Genomic DNA, 17,011 nt, shown 5'->3' on the forward strand with positions numbered 1-17,011 from the left:
CAGAAATCCACCTGCCTCTGCCTCCCAAGTGCTGGGATTAAAGGCATGTGCCACCACTGCCTGGCATCTTTGGCATCATTTTGAATCTTTAGCTTTGTTGTGTTAACCAGTAGATCGACAGCTGAGATTCATATCACTGTGGAGATTCTTTGCTCCTGACAGTGGGATGCAGATTTATGTGCATTTCCTTTTATTTTTTTAAAGTTTTTTAAAAGAAGCTTTTGTTTGTTTTTTAATATGTGCATTACAGGAAACAAAACACAAGAAGGCAAGAACAAAATCAGCCAATCTCAAGCAGCTCAGCTTGATGTGTCGTTCTAGATCCTACAAGCATACATACACTTGGGGGATTGAGATTATATAGTATGTACCATGCTTTCCCCACATTGTGGATATTCACCAACTAAAAACCCCAGGCTACACAAGGATTTTGATAACCAAGAATACACCATGCCATCTCAATCTGTCAGACAAAATTGTAATCCTGTCTTCCTTGGCAACAGAAATTTCATAGAAGACAAAAATGGCAGCAGGCCTCTAGATAGACATACTGGCAAAGTTACAATTAAATTCTGCATTCGCTCAGTCTCAGCTGGCAAGGAAACACAAAGCAACAGACCACACTAGGTATAGCATTCCTGAGCTTATCATCAGATCTATACACTAGCATATGTAGAAGAAGGGGTGTTCCCACTCAGCAAACGCATTCCCATGGAGCAGGTGGGAGATGCACCTACGGCGGGGGCTCTCAGGATGTCAGTCTCCACACAGCTGCAGACCTTGCCCTGTGAACTTCTTTGCCTCTCTAGTCAGCCTAGCAACATGAATTTCCCCACACTGTCCAGAAAATGAATGAAGGGCCTACTGCTAAATGCAAGTTTGGTAATGCAAGATTATCCATTGTTCCTTATATCTGTGCATCTGATTTTGTAATGTATAGGAGACATATGTCCAAATTTGCAGTACCCAGTCTTCCTAGACAGTCAAGAGATGCCAGTGTGTTACAAAGTAGAATTAGTGAGAAGACATGTTTGTAAATTATGTTAAAATTTGTAGGAAAAAAACTTCTTAAAACCACTTAGGAAGTGAAATTGTTAATATCCCACAAACACGTGACAGATGCATACACATGACCCCTGGGTGGAGAGAATTGCAAGGGGGCTAGACCAGAACCTTGGCTGTTTAGAAGGCAGTTTCTGACCACAGCCTTTCTTAGGTGTGCACTGTATTCACTGCAGTGAACACATGCTGGGGAAACTGAGGTGCTTGTTGGGAATATCTGTTCTCTAGACTTTTATGTGCATTATAGACATGATGTGGTAGTTCATTCCACATCATTAACTCTAGGTTGAGGCAGGTAGATCTCTGTGTTCTGGGTCAGCCAGGGCTATATAGACTTTGTCTTAAAACAGTAAGAAAATGTGCATAATGGACTGGGAGGGTGGCTCAGCATGTAAAGGTGCTTGCCACTAAGCTGGTGACCTGAGTTTGATTTCCAGAATCCACTTGATAAAAGTAATTCACAACTTGTCTTTTAGCCTCCACACAAGTGCAGTGACACACGTGTGCATGCATGCATATACTAATGCATAAATATGAAAAATGTACAACATGGTAAAAATAGAGGGCTGACACCACTTTTTAAAGGATTATCTTGTTATGTCATAGGAATGGTCACACTGGGGAAATGGAGGTTAAACTCGGCCTCTGAGCAGATGCTGTTACCAGGTGATGGAGGTGGGCTAGGGCAAAGATTAGTGCTCAGAAAGGCACTGTAGCTGGTGGTTGGTTCAAGTTCTAGCCATTGGTTAGGTGTGCATTTCAGTTAATGTTATCAGGTAGTAGAGGTAAGTCCCAGTGCCTCAAGGATATTAGAAGTAGCAAAAGAATCACTAAAGATCAGGCTAGACCTTGGGGAGGGCTGTCTTCTGGGTGTGGCCTTTGTTAATCTTCCCTACAGCATTGTCTGCACTTAGGAGTTGTGTAGGGAAGAGGATGGATGGGGAAGACTGCTAGTGCCTCTGCGTCCAGAGGACAGCTGTACCCAGGGGTCCTGTGTGCATCTTGGTAAAATATTGGGTTCATTGTGCACAGTTGTCATCTGAATGTTACATCCTAAAGGAGAGCACATGGTTAAGAGTAGAGCTAGTGGATATGATAGAATTGAAAAAAAGAGTTCCTCTTGAACATGAAACTACTAAGTCATGTGCATTTTCTAGCTAGCGATGGCAGTGTGTGGTTTCTTCTTTTCCTGTTTCCACACAGATGAGGTAGCTTTCCTTTTAGTATGTGAAGTGACCGTGGCTGTGTGAAGCTGCCCCTTCCCATTCTCAGAGGCAGTGTTACACTTCATCTACAATGCTTACATTTCTTTTTCTTTTTTTTTTAAATTTTTATTTATTTTATGTGTATGAATACACTGTAGCTGTACAGATGGCTGTGAGCCATCATGTGTGTGGCTGCTGGGAATTGAACTCAGGACGTCTGCTGGCCCCGCTCGCTCCAGCGTAATACACTGTAGCTGTCTTCAGACGAACCAGAAGAGGGTGTCCGATCTCATTACGGGTGGTTGTGAACCACCATGTGGTTGCTGGGATCCGAACTCAGGACCCTCAGAAGTGCAGTCAGTGCTCCCACCCGCTGAGCCATCTCGCCAGCCCAATGCTTACATTTCTGTAGGACTTTCCTTTTGCTTCCAACCCTCTCTTTTCCCACATGTTCATCCCCTTGTCTTTTCCTTCCCCATGAGTAAATTTCCATTTCTAGTTTTCTAAGAGTGTTGCTGAAACAACACTGAATTGTATTGGTTGTTTCTGTATTTTTGGTAATCATGCTTCCCCCCCTTTTGTCTTGTTAATGTGATATTAGGTTGCTTAATTCAGAATCAACTTCATTTCCTTATTTATTTTTTAATTATTTCATTCAACTGTGTATTCATTCATTTATGTGTGTTGGTGACACACTTAGACTGCAGTGTGTATGTGGAGGTCAGACGGAACTGATCTTTTCTTCCATTCTGTGGGTTCTGAGAATTGAATTCAGGTTGCCAGGCTTGGAGGCAAGTGCCTTTACCCATTGATCCATCTTCTGGCCCAACCTCATTTCCATGTGATGCTATTTGTATACACCATTGTGCCTTATTTTTTTGTTTGTTTGTTTGTTTTGTTTTTTCAAGACAGGGTTTCTCTGTGTAGTCCTGGCTGTCCTGGAACTCACTCTGTAGACCAGGCTGGCCTCAAACTCAGAAATCCGCCTACCTCTGCCTCCCAAGTGCTGGGATTAAAGGTGTGCGCCACCACCACCCAGCCCCATTGTGCCTTATTTATTATCATTTTTATATCTATATTAGTGAGGTAGGGCCATAGGTTATCTTATAATTCCTTCTAGATTATTGCTAGTAAGTAGCTAATCTTCCTCCCTGCACCCCCCCTCTTTTGTCCCCCTTCCGCCCTCCTCAGTTCTCCTTACCCCCTCTCTCCTTCATTTCCTCCCCTTCTCCTTTCTTCCCATTCTGAAATAGGATTTCACTATGTATGTAGTACAGCAAATTTTGAATTTTTCAGTCTTTTTCCTTCTCCTTTGTAAGTGTTGGCCAGGGTTAGGGTTAGGGCAGGGTTAGGGTTAGAGTTAGGGTTAGGGTTAGGGCAGGGTTAGGTCAGGGTTAGGGCAGGGTTAGGGTTAGAGTTAGGGCATGGTTGGGGTTAGGGTTAGGGCTAGGGTATGGTTAGGGCAGGGTTAGGGTTAGGTTAGGTTTAGGGTTAGCGTTAGTATAAGGGTTAGGGTTAGGGCAGCATTAGGGTTAGGGTTAGGGCAGAGTTAGGGTTAGTGTTAGCGTTACGGTCAGGGCTGGGGTTACAATTTGGGCAGGAACTATCATACCTGGTATCTTGCTTTTTGTTTAAATGCTTGGAAAGATTTGTGGTATAATTAGCTGAGCTTAGTTGTTTCTCTGTAAGAATCAATTTTTTAGTCATTCATTTATTTACTTATTTAATGTTTGTGTGTGTGTGTGTGTGTGTGTGTGTGTGTGTGTTTGTGTGTGTATGCATAGTTATTGACATATAATATAATTTGTAGGCGTTCAATCTCTATTCCTGCCATGTAGGTCCTAGGAATTGAATTCAGTCTTAGGCTTGAGGACCAGGGTCTTAACTAACTGACCCTCTCTTCAGGCCTTAAACATTCTTGCCTATTCAGAAAGTTCATTTCTTTTGTTAATCTGTTAATTGTTGGTCTTTGTATGAGTTTACTCTTTCATTTGAATTCTAAGCATCTTTAATATGAACCTAACATCTCTGTGTGATGCTTCAGTGTCTGTAGCTATTATGACATCACTTTTCCCCCCAAGATACTGCCAGCCTGTGCTAGGCTTTTCGCTGAACAGATAGCTGGCCTTGCTCTTCTTGTTTGGGTTTTGTGTATATTTTCTTTTTTGTGTCAAGATAGGACCTTTCTATATATAGCATATGGCTATGTGTGCCTCAGCCTCCCTAATTCAGGGACTGCAGGCCTGGGCCACTCTGCCTGACCTCTTTTCCTAGACTGTTCTTTTGTTTACTCAGCTTCTGTAGGCACCCAGGTACTGCCAGTAAGAATGATGTCAACAAGCTGACTCTAAGCTTTCCCCACTGTTTTTGTAGTCAGTTTTCTTGTATGTGAGGTCATTTGGCACTGAGCCATCTGCTTTCCATCTTCTATATGTCTGTCCATGTGGGTATATGTCTTTAAAACAAAATAGGTGAAACACACACACACACACACAAAAGCAAGAATAAATAAACGAAAAGAAAACAAAAACAGATCCTTTTTGTTTTATGAGGAGTGATACAGGATGGTATGGCAACTGAAGCAAATGTGTAGTCTATCAACAGTATTACCTTGACTGGTCCACAGTTGCCCTCCATTGTGTCAAGGTAGGCTCAGGTGTAGCTGTTAGCTCAGGCTAATAATACTGGGTAAACACAGAGGAAGGACGCTCAGTAAGTAGAGTGGTCCTGCTGGCTGGTAGAGGCATTGAAGGGAGAACGTTTATTAGAAGGTGGAATTACTATGCCACAGCAGAGTTTCATTACTTACTGAGTTAACCAGGGACTCTGGTGAGCAGCCGGCATAAGACAGATGATCACTCCACAGAGCATCTGCTTTCACACCAGGGACCTGACCTAGAGGATCCCCCAGAACAACTGCTTGGACATCTCATGACCCTGCCACCACCCCACCCCGACCCTGGTCACTCCACAGAGCAGTTGCTTTCCCACTGGGGCCCTGTCCCCCAGTGACCTCACACTGCTCATTGAGGTAATCTTTAAGGCCAAAGGATGCTGTTTAGCACATTTCCAGTGAGTGGTGGTGCTGCAGTCCCTGTATCTGCGAAGGGGAACCTGGGTGATCCTTGATTATATAGATAGTTCAAAGCCTGTCTGGGCTACATGAGACTGCCTCAGAAAACAGAAACAACAATGAAAACCAAGTCAAACTAAAGCCAAATGGAAAGCAAATTTTAAAATCATATCTCAAAATCTAATTAAAATCGTGTTTTTAAACAGCCTTTCTTCTAAGATATTATCTGGAGTGCCCAAGGCCCAGAGATCTGTGAGTTCACTCTCTCCAGATGAGTTTATTTTCTATTATCTACACATGACTTCTCAGGGTACTCTAAGAATGCCCAGATCCCTGGAATACCTTTAGAATACTGGGTGTCCAGGATCTGAGAATAGTAGGAAACCCCCTGCAGTGGGAGCTGAGAGAATAGGTCATGCTCACAGAGGGTACTGTGCAGGTCTCCTTGGGTCCTGACTGCTCTCCTCCCACATGCTAGCTTGCCATGAGGAAGACACATGGATTTCAGCTTGTAGCATGTCTAAGTAATCCTGCCCGCTTTGCCCAGACATAGGTCATTTCAGGCAAACTAAAGCAGAACATTTGACCAATGAATAGCATCTCAGTGTTTGACATTTGCTTGTGATCCCATGAAGCTGTGAATAGAAAGCCCGAGCATGCCTAGCAATTATAGCAGTGCCTTTATCTTGTTCCCTTTTTTTTTTTTTTTAAAGATTTATTCATTCATGTATGTGAGTACACTGTCGTTGTCTTCAGACATCCCAGAAGACAGCATCAGATTCCCAGTACAGAGGGTTGTGAGCCACCATGTGGTTGCTGGGAATTGAACTCAGGACCTCTGGAAGAACAGTCAGTGCTCTTAACCGCTGAGCCATCTCTCCAGCCCCTTGTTCCCTTTCTTAAAAACCACTGTCGAAGAACAGGATGATACTGAGTTTGAGGGGGTTAGGTTCTCTAAAGCAGAGTGATGGCTTACCAGCCAGGGATGGTGGGTTCCCTGCTGCTCAGGTTGGGCAGACTGCACTCTGCTACCTGCATGTTAGTATTTCCAGGAGCAGCGTGCCCTGCTTATAGGCTGGTGTAAGTGTATGTGGACAGCTTTTCTGACATTTTTCTTTTGCTTAGCTTCAGACAGTCGAGTCCAGGCGTGTGCAGCTGTGTGGAGGATGCCCAAGGAATTAGAATCCGGTAGCCACGAGTCCCCTGATGACCCTGCAAGCACTGCTCAGACCCTGGAGCTGCTCTGTCACCTTGACAACACGGCCCAAGGCAACGTGGCCTGGTAGGATGCTACATATTTCATTCATGAGGAGGAAGCCTAAAGGCTGCTCAGGTGCTGTGTGTGCACATCTTACTTCACTTCATCCAGTTGCTCCCCCATTGCTCCCCATGTTGGTCACTGTTTCTCTATGATGTTTATACTCGCTTGTCACTTTTAGTCCCAGGTGTTTTTTAGGTTACTCACAGTTATGGAGTACCTCCCACCAAGTGTGTTGAAGAACGCATGTCACACCCTTTCCCTCTTCTAACTCGAATTGCCTGCAGTCACCTGACAGAATAATAGACTAGCCTGGCCCATGTAGCACTTATAAGATGCAACTTTCTCTTCCTGTGGAATCCATAGGAAGGTAGGATATTCCTTGTAGTGTCCTCAGGTCCTGCCATCTCACTGTCCTTTTATTTTCTATCAAGCCTGTGGCATGTGTGGAGATGAAGAAATGTGACTACCATTTGTGGAGCTCCTGGGCAGTCTCTCTCTATGTGGTTAGAAGTTGGTTTCATCTACCCAGGCCCTCCACACAGTGGCCATAGCTTCAGACATCACTGCATGTCTTTCTCAATAGGAATTGTCTCTTTACTTGGTACCATACACTTCAGTGTGATATGCCCATGTGCACATTTCTGTGAGGAGACATGGGTCCTCTGCAAGCGGTCAGCCATCCCATTAAGTAAATCCAACCCAGCAAACTGTATTAAACAGCTGTTGTACACACTCTGTCAGGGTTCAAGGATGATGGGTGAACGTCAGGGGACCTGATCTTCAGGAGTCATGGTTCCTAGAGGAGACCCCAAGCACAACAGCCTGCCATGGATCTGTAACATACCCTGGCTGTCATGAATGTGAGTCATGTTTGCTAGAGGACTCACCTGGAGATAGCACTTGGAATTGGGCACTGTGGGACCAGTCTGTCACTCTGTCACAGTCAAGCTGTATGAGGCTCTTGTGGCTTCAATGCTAGCCCTAGGGGATTTGTTTGCATGGCTGCTGTTTCTACTTGGTCAGTAACCATTTGCTTGTCCAGAGGAGCTCTAAGTACTGACATCACCCAGTCTCACAGGCAAGGGGAAGCTGATGTGTCCTTAAGCTGCAGGCATGAACACTTGCGTGCTGTCACTCTACTGCCTGAGTACAGAGTCTGCGCATTACAGAGCTCTCTTGCTGAGTTCATGCCATACAGTGACTGTGTTACCAGATTAAGAAGACCTTGGTGTGTGACCATGGTTGTCATGTGCATACGTGTCTCTAGCACAGCAGCACTAGGGAGCTGTGGCAGGTGAGCTGTCACTTAGAGAGGGTCAGTCCTATCCAGAAAGTTCCCAGCCTCCCTGGGGATGAGGCACCTGAAGGTGGCTTCCTTGACTTCCAGCATGCAAGTACTCCAGTCACACACCACTCAGAAGGGCATGGCCCACCTGTGTGCCCTGTAGGAAACTGGGTATTAAAGTGCTTGCCCAGTTGCCTTCTGCCTGTGAACATGCTATAACTGCTGACCCAGTGCGTGTGGTTGTTGGCTGTCCTCAGATTCATCTGGAGTACTCTTGAGTTTGACCTTTGTGTTATTGTTCAAAATAGCTCACCCTCTTTTTGATTTTCCAGTACATTCTTGCACACTTTTCTCACATTTGCTTGTTTTAAGTGTTTTACTTGAAAGTAGTTACAGTCCCACTAGTAGTTGTAGGAACGACCTGGGAGCCCTGTGCACCCTTCAGTTGGGTTCCTATGGTAACTGCATGACGGCAGAACACTAGTGACTCCGCTATCACTGGAAGTTTCACAAACAGCCTGTACTTATGTGTGGGAGTTCAGGTCCCAGTACCCTAGTATTGTCTCTGCTGCTGCTCGTGCCCTACAGGTCAGAAGTGTGTCTGATCCTAAGGGAACAAACCCAGGGACGCCACTCCTTGAGACCATCTCAGCAGAACAGCTTGTCCTTGAGCAGTCTAGTCATCTGCTTTTGGCCCTCTAGCAAAGAGGAGTTGGATGTAGAGCAGAGATGAGTCTTTCTCCTGATAGGAAAGGCTTGCAGCCCAGCATTTGCCATCAGACGTCCTGGACTCTTGTCCTCACTCTTCCTAAGTGTGCTCCCTGTAAGTGCTGAGTCTGGTCAGGGCAAGGCTGTGTCTTCAGCACCGTGGACAGGGGAAGGCCCAGCTGCAAGAAATGTATCACCAGTGAGGTAGAGCTGCCTCATGAATGAGGCAGAGGTGCTCTGTCAGTGAGCCAGGGCCATTTCTCCATTGATCCTGTGGAAAGATTTGCCAGTGCCCTACAGCCTGGGGAGTGAAGCAGAGTGCACAGGCTTGCTGACTCCTTACAGGACTGTTGGGTTTTTGTCCTCACTACCACGGGGGCAGAAGCAGCTGTCATCACTTGGAATCTGGCTGTTGTCTCAGGTGCTGGGAACGCCTTACCTCATTAGAGAAGGTTTCGAGTGTTTTGCCTTCATATATGTCTTTGTACCACATGTGTGCTTGGTGCCACCTGGTGGGGAGAAGAAGAGCCGCTAACACTGGAGCTGCAGATGGCGTGAAGCACCATGTGGGTGCTGAGCATAGAATTTGAGTGCTCTTAACCACTGAGCCATCTCTCCAGCCTGAGGATGGCTTTAAAAAAAAAAATCTCCCATTTATGTTTTGTGTAGTTCTCCTTGAGTTCGTGGCTAGACTGATACTTATGTGATGGTTTAGTATGCAGTAGGTATATTAACTCTGGGCCACCATGCTTGAATGCTTCCTAGCACTTTGTACATGCCCAGCTGGTACACCCCAGCTTGTTTGGGGCTCCTGGTAAAGGGGAGTTTCCTGGAACTCAACATGTGAGAAGGGAAGAGGTGATTACCTACCAATAGTCACCTAATGTAGCAGCGATACCATGGGTCTAATGGCCTTTAGCCACAACAGGGCAATTCTGCCACTCTCTATCTTCTTCTGGTCATCAAGAGATCTCCAGCTACTTGTTAGTAGACAGATGAAAAGCCAAAACAATAGAAACATCAGTACATTGTGTTGTGTGTGCTCCTACCAGTAGTGTATGGAACAGTTCTGCAAACCACTCTCTTGGGTGATGTAGATCTCCTTCATAGGAGAAGTTGCTTTATTAGTAGTCAGGAGCTCTGAAGATGTATTTAAAGTTAATTGAAGCCCATGACAGTATGTTCCCAGCTAGCCAGGATCAGGCTTGTGTAGGTGTCATAGTTTCTTAAGCATGCAGCTCCATGCAGGTATTTATTTCTCTCACAGCATTCTGAGTAACTGTGGCGCTGCACAGCCTACTGACCCCTGCTTCCCAAGCCAGCTGCTGGAGAAGAAGACCCCTCCCCTATGGTTAGAGTAAATATCACACTGAAATGCCAGCCAGGCTGAGCATGCAGGACACCTGGGAGGACTGGTGTGCATAGCAAGATGGTGATTAGGAAGTAAAGGGCAGGAGTGGTGTTGAGAGAGGAGAGGGAGGGGACCCTGAATATTTGTCAGAAGTAGAAGACCTGGCCCTGTGTCTCTTTTCTTTCTAAGTTTGGTTTCTGTGAGGAAACAGAGGCTGCTGCCATATGGTAAATATTGTGAGGAGCAAGTTGATGGTTGTCCGAAGTCCTGCAAAGCTGCTTAAGGGACGCTTTCAGAAGTTTGTGCTCTGACTGTCCTGAGACAGCAGAGATCTGCCAGTGATCACCGCAGGTCGTTAGATCAGCCACAACTTTATAAGCGTCATCTCAGTGTTACTGTGGTCCCTAAGCAGATACTCACAAGCTGATTCCTGACTATTGCTCAATACTAAACTTGTCTCTTAGATTGTTGCTTAGTTTGCAGAGGAAAAGGACAGTTCTACGATGCCAAAGAATACTATGAATGTCTTTTGGTGTTTTCTCAGTAACTGTAAAAAGGGATGAGTATCATTATCCTTTGCCCATCTGACTATTAGAAAAGTATTAATATGCAATGCACAGACAGAATTTTCTGGGAAGAATGAAATATAGAAATCTGAAAATACAGTGTAGAAAGTAAAGGTCATTATTTACAGCAAAGAGAAATTTATATTATCCACAACATTTAGTTCATGTTTCCCTTAAATAAAACGTTTCAAGAGTGTGTTTCCGTTGGTCCTTTTCTAAACCAAGTGTCACTCGGAACATGGGAAGAAACAGAGAGTGCACAGTTGTGTCCTGTGGAAAGGGAAGAAGCAAGTCCATTCTGGCTGCTACCACCAACTACCGCAGACTGGGTAGCTTTTAATGGCAGAATTTCATTCCCATCAGTCTCGATGTTCAAAAAATCCAAGCTTATGTTCCCTGCAGACCTGGGGTCTGATGAAGTAAATCCTTCTGTCCAGCTCACTGATGGCTCCCGTCACTATGTCTTCCTGTACGTACAGGAAGATGAGCTCCCAGGGCCTTGTTGCTTTTGGTGAGGCCATCAGTGGTAGCTAAGGTCTGTTATTGAAGTTTGAGGTCCAGTAACAATTTTAAATCTAAAGGTATGGTGATCCTGTGTGTTAGGATGTTTCTCTATAGTTGTCACTCCTAAGGAGGTGAGAGATGTGAAGACAAAGAAGAACTTACCTGGATGATCAGAAGGGCTTCTGATTGTCCTATATTAGCTTGTTCTTTATTTTAAAATTTACTATCATTTAAAGGCTACCTTTGAATTTGGTGAGGAACAAGAGTCAAGTTAGAGGGACATCACCTGGGCTTGCTGCATTCTTCCTGACTCTTGGGTGAACTCCTGTGCAGAGAGTGTTGGGCATTAGGAGCTCTGTAAAGGAGGCTGCTCTAAGTATGAGCCAGGTTAGGCTGGTGTGAATCTTGAACTCCCCACAATAACTAAGGTGACCTGAGCCAGCTCTGCATGTTCAGCTCTGAGACAGGAATAGGCTCTAGCATAGAGCCCTGTGTACTCTGTCCGTCCTTCAACCCTGTTCCACCCTGAGCAGCATTGCGTCCAGGGGTAGGTATTGAGTTCATGTGTCTCTTGCATGGTTAATGGGGGTTGGGGAGCTTCCCTGTTACACTCAGACTCTGGTCCTCTTTGCTCTTGAGTTTTCACTGGTGGAAGGCTTCTCTCAGTTGAGTTGAGCGTACATACTGTAGAGGTCTACTGAGTTGCTAACTGTAAGTCGTACTCCAAAGAGGAGAAAAACACCTGACATTACCACCTTTGCCTCACCTCCAGGCTATGTTTGCCCTTAGCTGTCTGTCTACCTGAAAGTGGAAATTTTTAAGTTGATAGCGCCCTAAGTTTGTCCTAGTGAGATGTCAGAGTAAACAGACTTTTAATAACCAAGTCACCTGGTGTCAGAAGTTACATGCTCACCTGTCAGAAAGTTCCCAGGCAACATATCAACACAACTCTGTCACTGGAAGTGTTTCTTATGCTACAGCATAAAAGGCCCTGCACCTCTGCAGATAGATCAAAAGGGCTTGTTGACTTTCTGATATAGTTCTCAAAACTGCCTTTTCAATCCTTATAGCACTTGTGTGAAGTTTACTAACCAGATCTGTGTGCCACAGGAGCATTGTTCTGTGATCTGAGGAAAAAAAAATTATTAGATTGAATTTCTTACATAATATTATTTTTAAAAGGGTAGACTTACATAGAAAGAAGCTCTGCCCTTCCCTGCACAGTAAGTAATATGTGGAGAACCTGGCAGCTGTGGCTACTGCTTCTCCTGCAGTGGGACCTGTATGGACTGCTCTACCCTCTTGTTAGATGCCTTGCACTTCTATGATCAAGGAAATGAGGAGGAGCATGTATGGAGAGTGCCAATGTAAGTTGTGTTGGGGTTGCCTTGAGAGTTTCCTGGTGGTGATGGAACTGTCCCTTCCCTAGGTGCTGATGGAGAATCATTAGTTTTGGGCTCACATACTTAGAGAAAAGTGTGTTTTTGTTTGAACATGAAACTTGCTCAATTGGAGCCATCATCCTGTTCCTATGGCCCTTGGTGACTTCTTCAAAGGACCTCGGCTATAACTTCATTGGATTTACTTACAGTCAGCCCTTGCTTGTGATTTTTGCATCATGGTTATATAGGGACAGAACACATTTCTACTGACTGTGTGCTCCTGTATTTTTGACTTGTTAATACTGTTTATGTCTTCATTTTTTTGGTAGAGTGTGATAAAAAAAAAAGTAGGTGGTTTTTATGAACAATAAATAAATAAAATTTAGTTTGGAGTGGAAAGGATGGCAGGAACCATAGGCTGTTTCCCCTGTTTATAGCACTGGTTTCATGCTGATGATATACAAGAAGATGGGATTTCCCTTTTTATTGGATTTTGTGTACTACAGCTATCACAAACATGATGACAGAGGAGAGTAACCTATAAAACAACAACAGAGGTAAAGGTCATTGGTGCTGCAACTCTGGAGAAGCTCTCTCAGCTATGCCCAGTGTTGCAACTCCATGCTGCTTGCAGGAAACAAAAATTCCTTCTCTCTGTCTTTTGCAAGTACATGTTATAGGGTAAGAATAAACTGGGAAATAAGAATTGTTATCACTTACAATATCCTCCCAGCAGAGACCCATGCCTGACAACAGCAGAGGAAAAGCCTATGGGCAGAGTGTGTTCTCTGTGGTGTGTCTGCCTTCTGCATGTGGATGGTAGGAACCACAGTTATCTGAAGGAAGGGACTCTGCTCTGCATGGGACATGTTTTGTGTGATGGCAGCTTTCCTTTGTCTGCCTTCTATGTGTCGCCTGTGTGCTGGTGTGTTTATTTTGCGTACAGATTTTAATTGGTGAGCTGTCAAAATGTCTTACAGTGTTTTCTAGGAGTCTACTGTCAGAGACTCTGAGAAGCCTAACTCTGAAACGTCTTAGCTTTTACGTCTTTCTCCATGCTTCCTTCCTGGGGCTGGGGCTATGGTGGTGGCAGCAGCAGGAAGCTGGACTGTGACCTTGACTAGGATGAGATGGATCTGTGTGTGGTGCTTCTGGCTTTCCTCTTAGAACATCTTTAGTCTCTCCTCCCTGGTCCTTAAGCCCACTTTGGACTTGTCTGCAAGGAAATGTCCAGGGTCTTCCTAGGTTCTGATGGGATGGTTGCTTGCTTCCTCGTATTTGCCTTTAAAAAGACTGGCATAGTCGGTGTGTATTGGAGCACCTGGGACCATGGGTTGGCATCTGCCTGGCTTAGGAGGAATGACTGCCAGAAACCCTAAGCCAAATACTGTGAAGGTGACTCTCTGATCCAGGACTTCATGTATACAGGAAAGTAAAACATAGCTAAGCCAAGGGTCTGTATTTTATGGAGCCAAGAATTGAATGTCTGGCCTCTGCTCCTGACTTCCCCTCTTAAAACCATTCTCTGTGGTATTTTTTGGTGTATTTGTATAAACAGTTATATTCATTGACAAAATATCTGACAACAGGAATTTGGGGAAGAAAGAGCTTATTTGGGCGCCTCGTTTGAGTGAGTAGCCCATCATAGCAGTGAACTCAGGATGGAGCTGCGGATGTGATGCCAGCAAGGGAGTGCAGGTCACATGACATCTGCAGTCAGCTCTCTTTCTCCTTTCTGGTCAGTTCAGAACCCCAGGCTCTGAGATGGTGGTCCCTTTGGTTGTGGTAAGTCCTCTTCAGATCATGCTTTATGTGGAAATGTTTGGAACACTGACAGTGTTTGTGGGTCATGAATGTGGCTTGGCCCTGATTACAAGGTATACCTTCCTCTGCTGAGCTCTAACCTAAGTGTCATGGTAAACAGATAGATTTGGGACTCCAGCCTTCAGACAACACATGGGAGTCAGTTGTGAGTAATGCTTGATAAAGGTGTTCTTCATCCCAAGCCCTTTACATTTAGACCAAATTCTAGTGCTGGCCAACATTTACTAATGGGTAAGGAATGATTGCCTAAACAAAGAATTTCTGTTATATATTTTTTTTAGTTGCCCTATAATTTACACCTTAAAATTGTGCAATCTTTAGGAAACATGTTAAAACTTTACTTATAACTTTGCCATGTTTTAGAGTTGACATGACTAGTCCATTTTGGGCCCTACCTGAGAACATTAGTTTCAGGGCTCCAAGGGTTTTCTATACTTCTGAACAGGAGAGACAGACAGTTGTAAGGCAAGAACTTGAAGGCCTCAGCCCACTGCAGACACCTTTGAAATACCAGGAAGCACATCAAGGTTTGGTTGTTACTGCATGTGCCTTGTGTGTATGTAGGTGCATGGCTGTTTTCGAAGGATGCTTCTAGTGACCAAAGTTGCTGCTGCTACCATCTGAATGGATATCATGTGTAAGCCCAAGTTCAGTCCCAGACTCTGTATGAGGCAGTGAACACATGTAGGGAACACATAAAGCATGATCTGAAGAGGACTTACCACAACCAAGGGGACTACTATCTCAGAGCCTGGGGTCTTGAACTGATCAGAAAGGAGAAAGAGAGCTGACTGCAGATGTCATGTGACTGGCACTCCCTTGCTGACTCCACATCTGCAGCTCCATCAAACTCCCTCTAACTCACAAGGATCCTCCTGTCTTTGCCTCCAGAGTACTGGGGTTAAAGGTGTGCACCACCATGCTGGCTTTTTTTTTTCTTGTAGCCTCATTTTACTGTTTCTGGAGAATTTTTGCGTGTAGGTTTGCACCTCAGCTCCTAGGTTGCTAATAGAAATCATTTGTGACTTTCAGATTCATAAAAAGGACTTTCTGGGGAGGGGGGAGGCAACAGGGGTTTGTTTTTGTTTGTTTTTTTTGTTTTTTGGAGGGGAAACTGGGAAAGGAGAAATTCGCATGTAAATAAAGAAAATATCTAAAATAAAAAAAAAAAAATTCAACCAAAAAAAAAAAAAAAAAAAAGGACTTTCATTGACATTCCTTACCTACACCTAGAAGGGCGGCCTTTTGTTGGAAGTGAGAGTGCTATGAGCCAAGGGCAGGGAAGAGGCTACAGTGGCATCCGGCAGCTGCTGGGATGTGAATGCAGATGCTTGTCATACAGGGTTGGAGCACCATGCTTTCACAAGGAGGCTGGGGACAGGTAGAGTCACAGGACACAGAATGAGCAGGGTGAGCATTATATTACTACATCTATCAGGATGCCAGCAGCCCCCTTCCTGGGCTATTCTGGCCAAAGCCTGGGCCATTTTGATTTCCTCTGAACTCCTGGGTTGATATTCTATGGTGTAATCTGTAAAGGCTAGCCTAGTGACCTGACTGCCATGACTGCGGCATGTTCTCTCCTCCCAGGTGCTGTCCTTAATGCACGAGGGAGCTTTGTCACCTCTCTGAGGTGACATGCCTGTTCTTAAAGATTGCAAGAAGGATGATCATGAGGAGGGTGGCCACATTTGGAGCAGAGCGGTAGCATGAATTGACATTAAATGTATGACTCGGGTATTTTACTGAGAAAAGACTCAGCACAGTGAGTCACTCTGAACAAATGAAGCACTCTGTATCCCTGCTAATCCTTTTCCTTTGGCAATGATGTAGGCAGCATTCACCTCCCACTCACTGGGGCCCTCGAGTAAATAAAGTTTTATTGCATTGCACTGCCAAGGTTTGGTCCTGTATTGCCTCTAGCTGCTTTTGTGCATCAGGGAGCACTCTGCTGCTGGTCTAGAAGCCACACTGCTCTTCTGATCCATATTGTTTACCATCCAGCCCTTGTGGGGGAGGCTTGAAAACAAACACTTTCTCAAGTTGCTTGACACAGCAACTTCTAACTTGAAGATTTTCGAATTTTTGTTGAACAAATTATGGATTTTGCTTAATGTTATATTTTCATGTTTTTTATTGTATAGTTGATTAGATTTAAGTTCTAAAAGAAAGACTGATGATTTCTCTGGTCCTGTAATTTTTCACCTACTCAGGCCTCTGTTCACTGAGAGTTTGTTCCCGGAAAACAGTGATGGAGAATGAGTCCTCACAAGTCAGCAAGCTCCTGTGAAGGGTGCCTTTTAGAGACCGTGTCATAAAGAATAAGGGGTTTGCTAGAGAACTAGAGGCAGCCAGTCACACTTTACAGGATGTACAAACTATCTCGTTGTCAAGGAAATGTAAATCAAAACAGCACATATGCTTTGGTAGGGAACTGGGAGTTCTTAAGAGGATGGCCAGGATCATATTTATGACCAAACTCGGGAAGCACCTCTGTAGGAAGAGCCTGCAAGCACATGTGTCTGTTGAACCTGAAATTGCAGTTCTGAGAACTAATTTGATCTTCACGGGTGCCAAGAAGTGTATTTCCAAGATACCTACTGCTTTACTATACAAATCAGTTATGTGAAAAGTTGGAAAAAAGCCCAGAGCTGTCATACAGTAGTAACCAGATTTTAAAGGCACAAAAATCCTGGGGCTGCAGAGATCAGTCAGTGGTTAAAAGCATTTAGTGTTTGTGCAGAGGACCTGGGTTTGATTCCCGGTGCTCACATGGCAGTTTGCAACTAT

General features: G+C 44.6%; 1 protein-coding gene across 3 annotated transcripts in view; it reads left to right on the forward strand.

Moving 5' to 3' along the window:
• Positions 1–17,011, forward strand: part of Eipr1 (EARP complex and GARP complex interacting protein 1) — a 128,191-nt gene that overhangs the window by 82,596 nt on the left and 28,584 nt on the right. For all 3 annotated transcript variants that reach the window (XM_031357252.1, XM_031357253.1, XM_031357254.1), the window contains one exon: positions 6,466–6,622. In XM_031357252.1, the coding sequence (XP_031213112.1) occupies positions 6,466–6,622 (157 nt within the window). The remainder of the gene's footprint in view (positions 1–6,465; positions 6,623–17,011) is intronic.

This window comes from Mastomys coucha, unplaced genomic scaffold (genome assembly GCF_008632895.1).
Source record: "Mastomys coucha isolate ucsf_1 unplaced genomic scaffold, UCSF_Mcou_1 pScaffold6, whole genome shotgun sequence".
In the NCBI taxonomy this organism is placed as follows: Eukaryota; Metazoa; Chordata; class Mammalia; order Rodentia; family Muridae; genus Mastomys; species Mastomys coucha.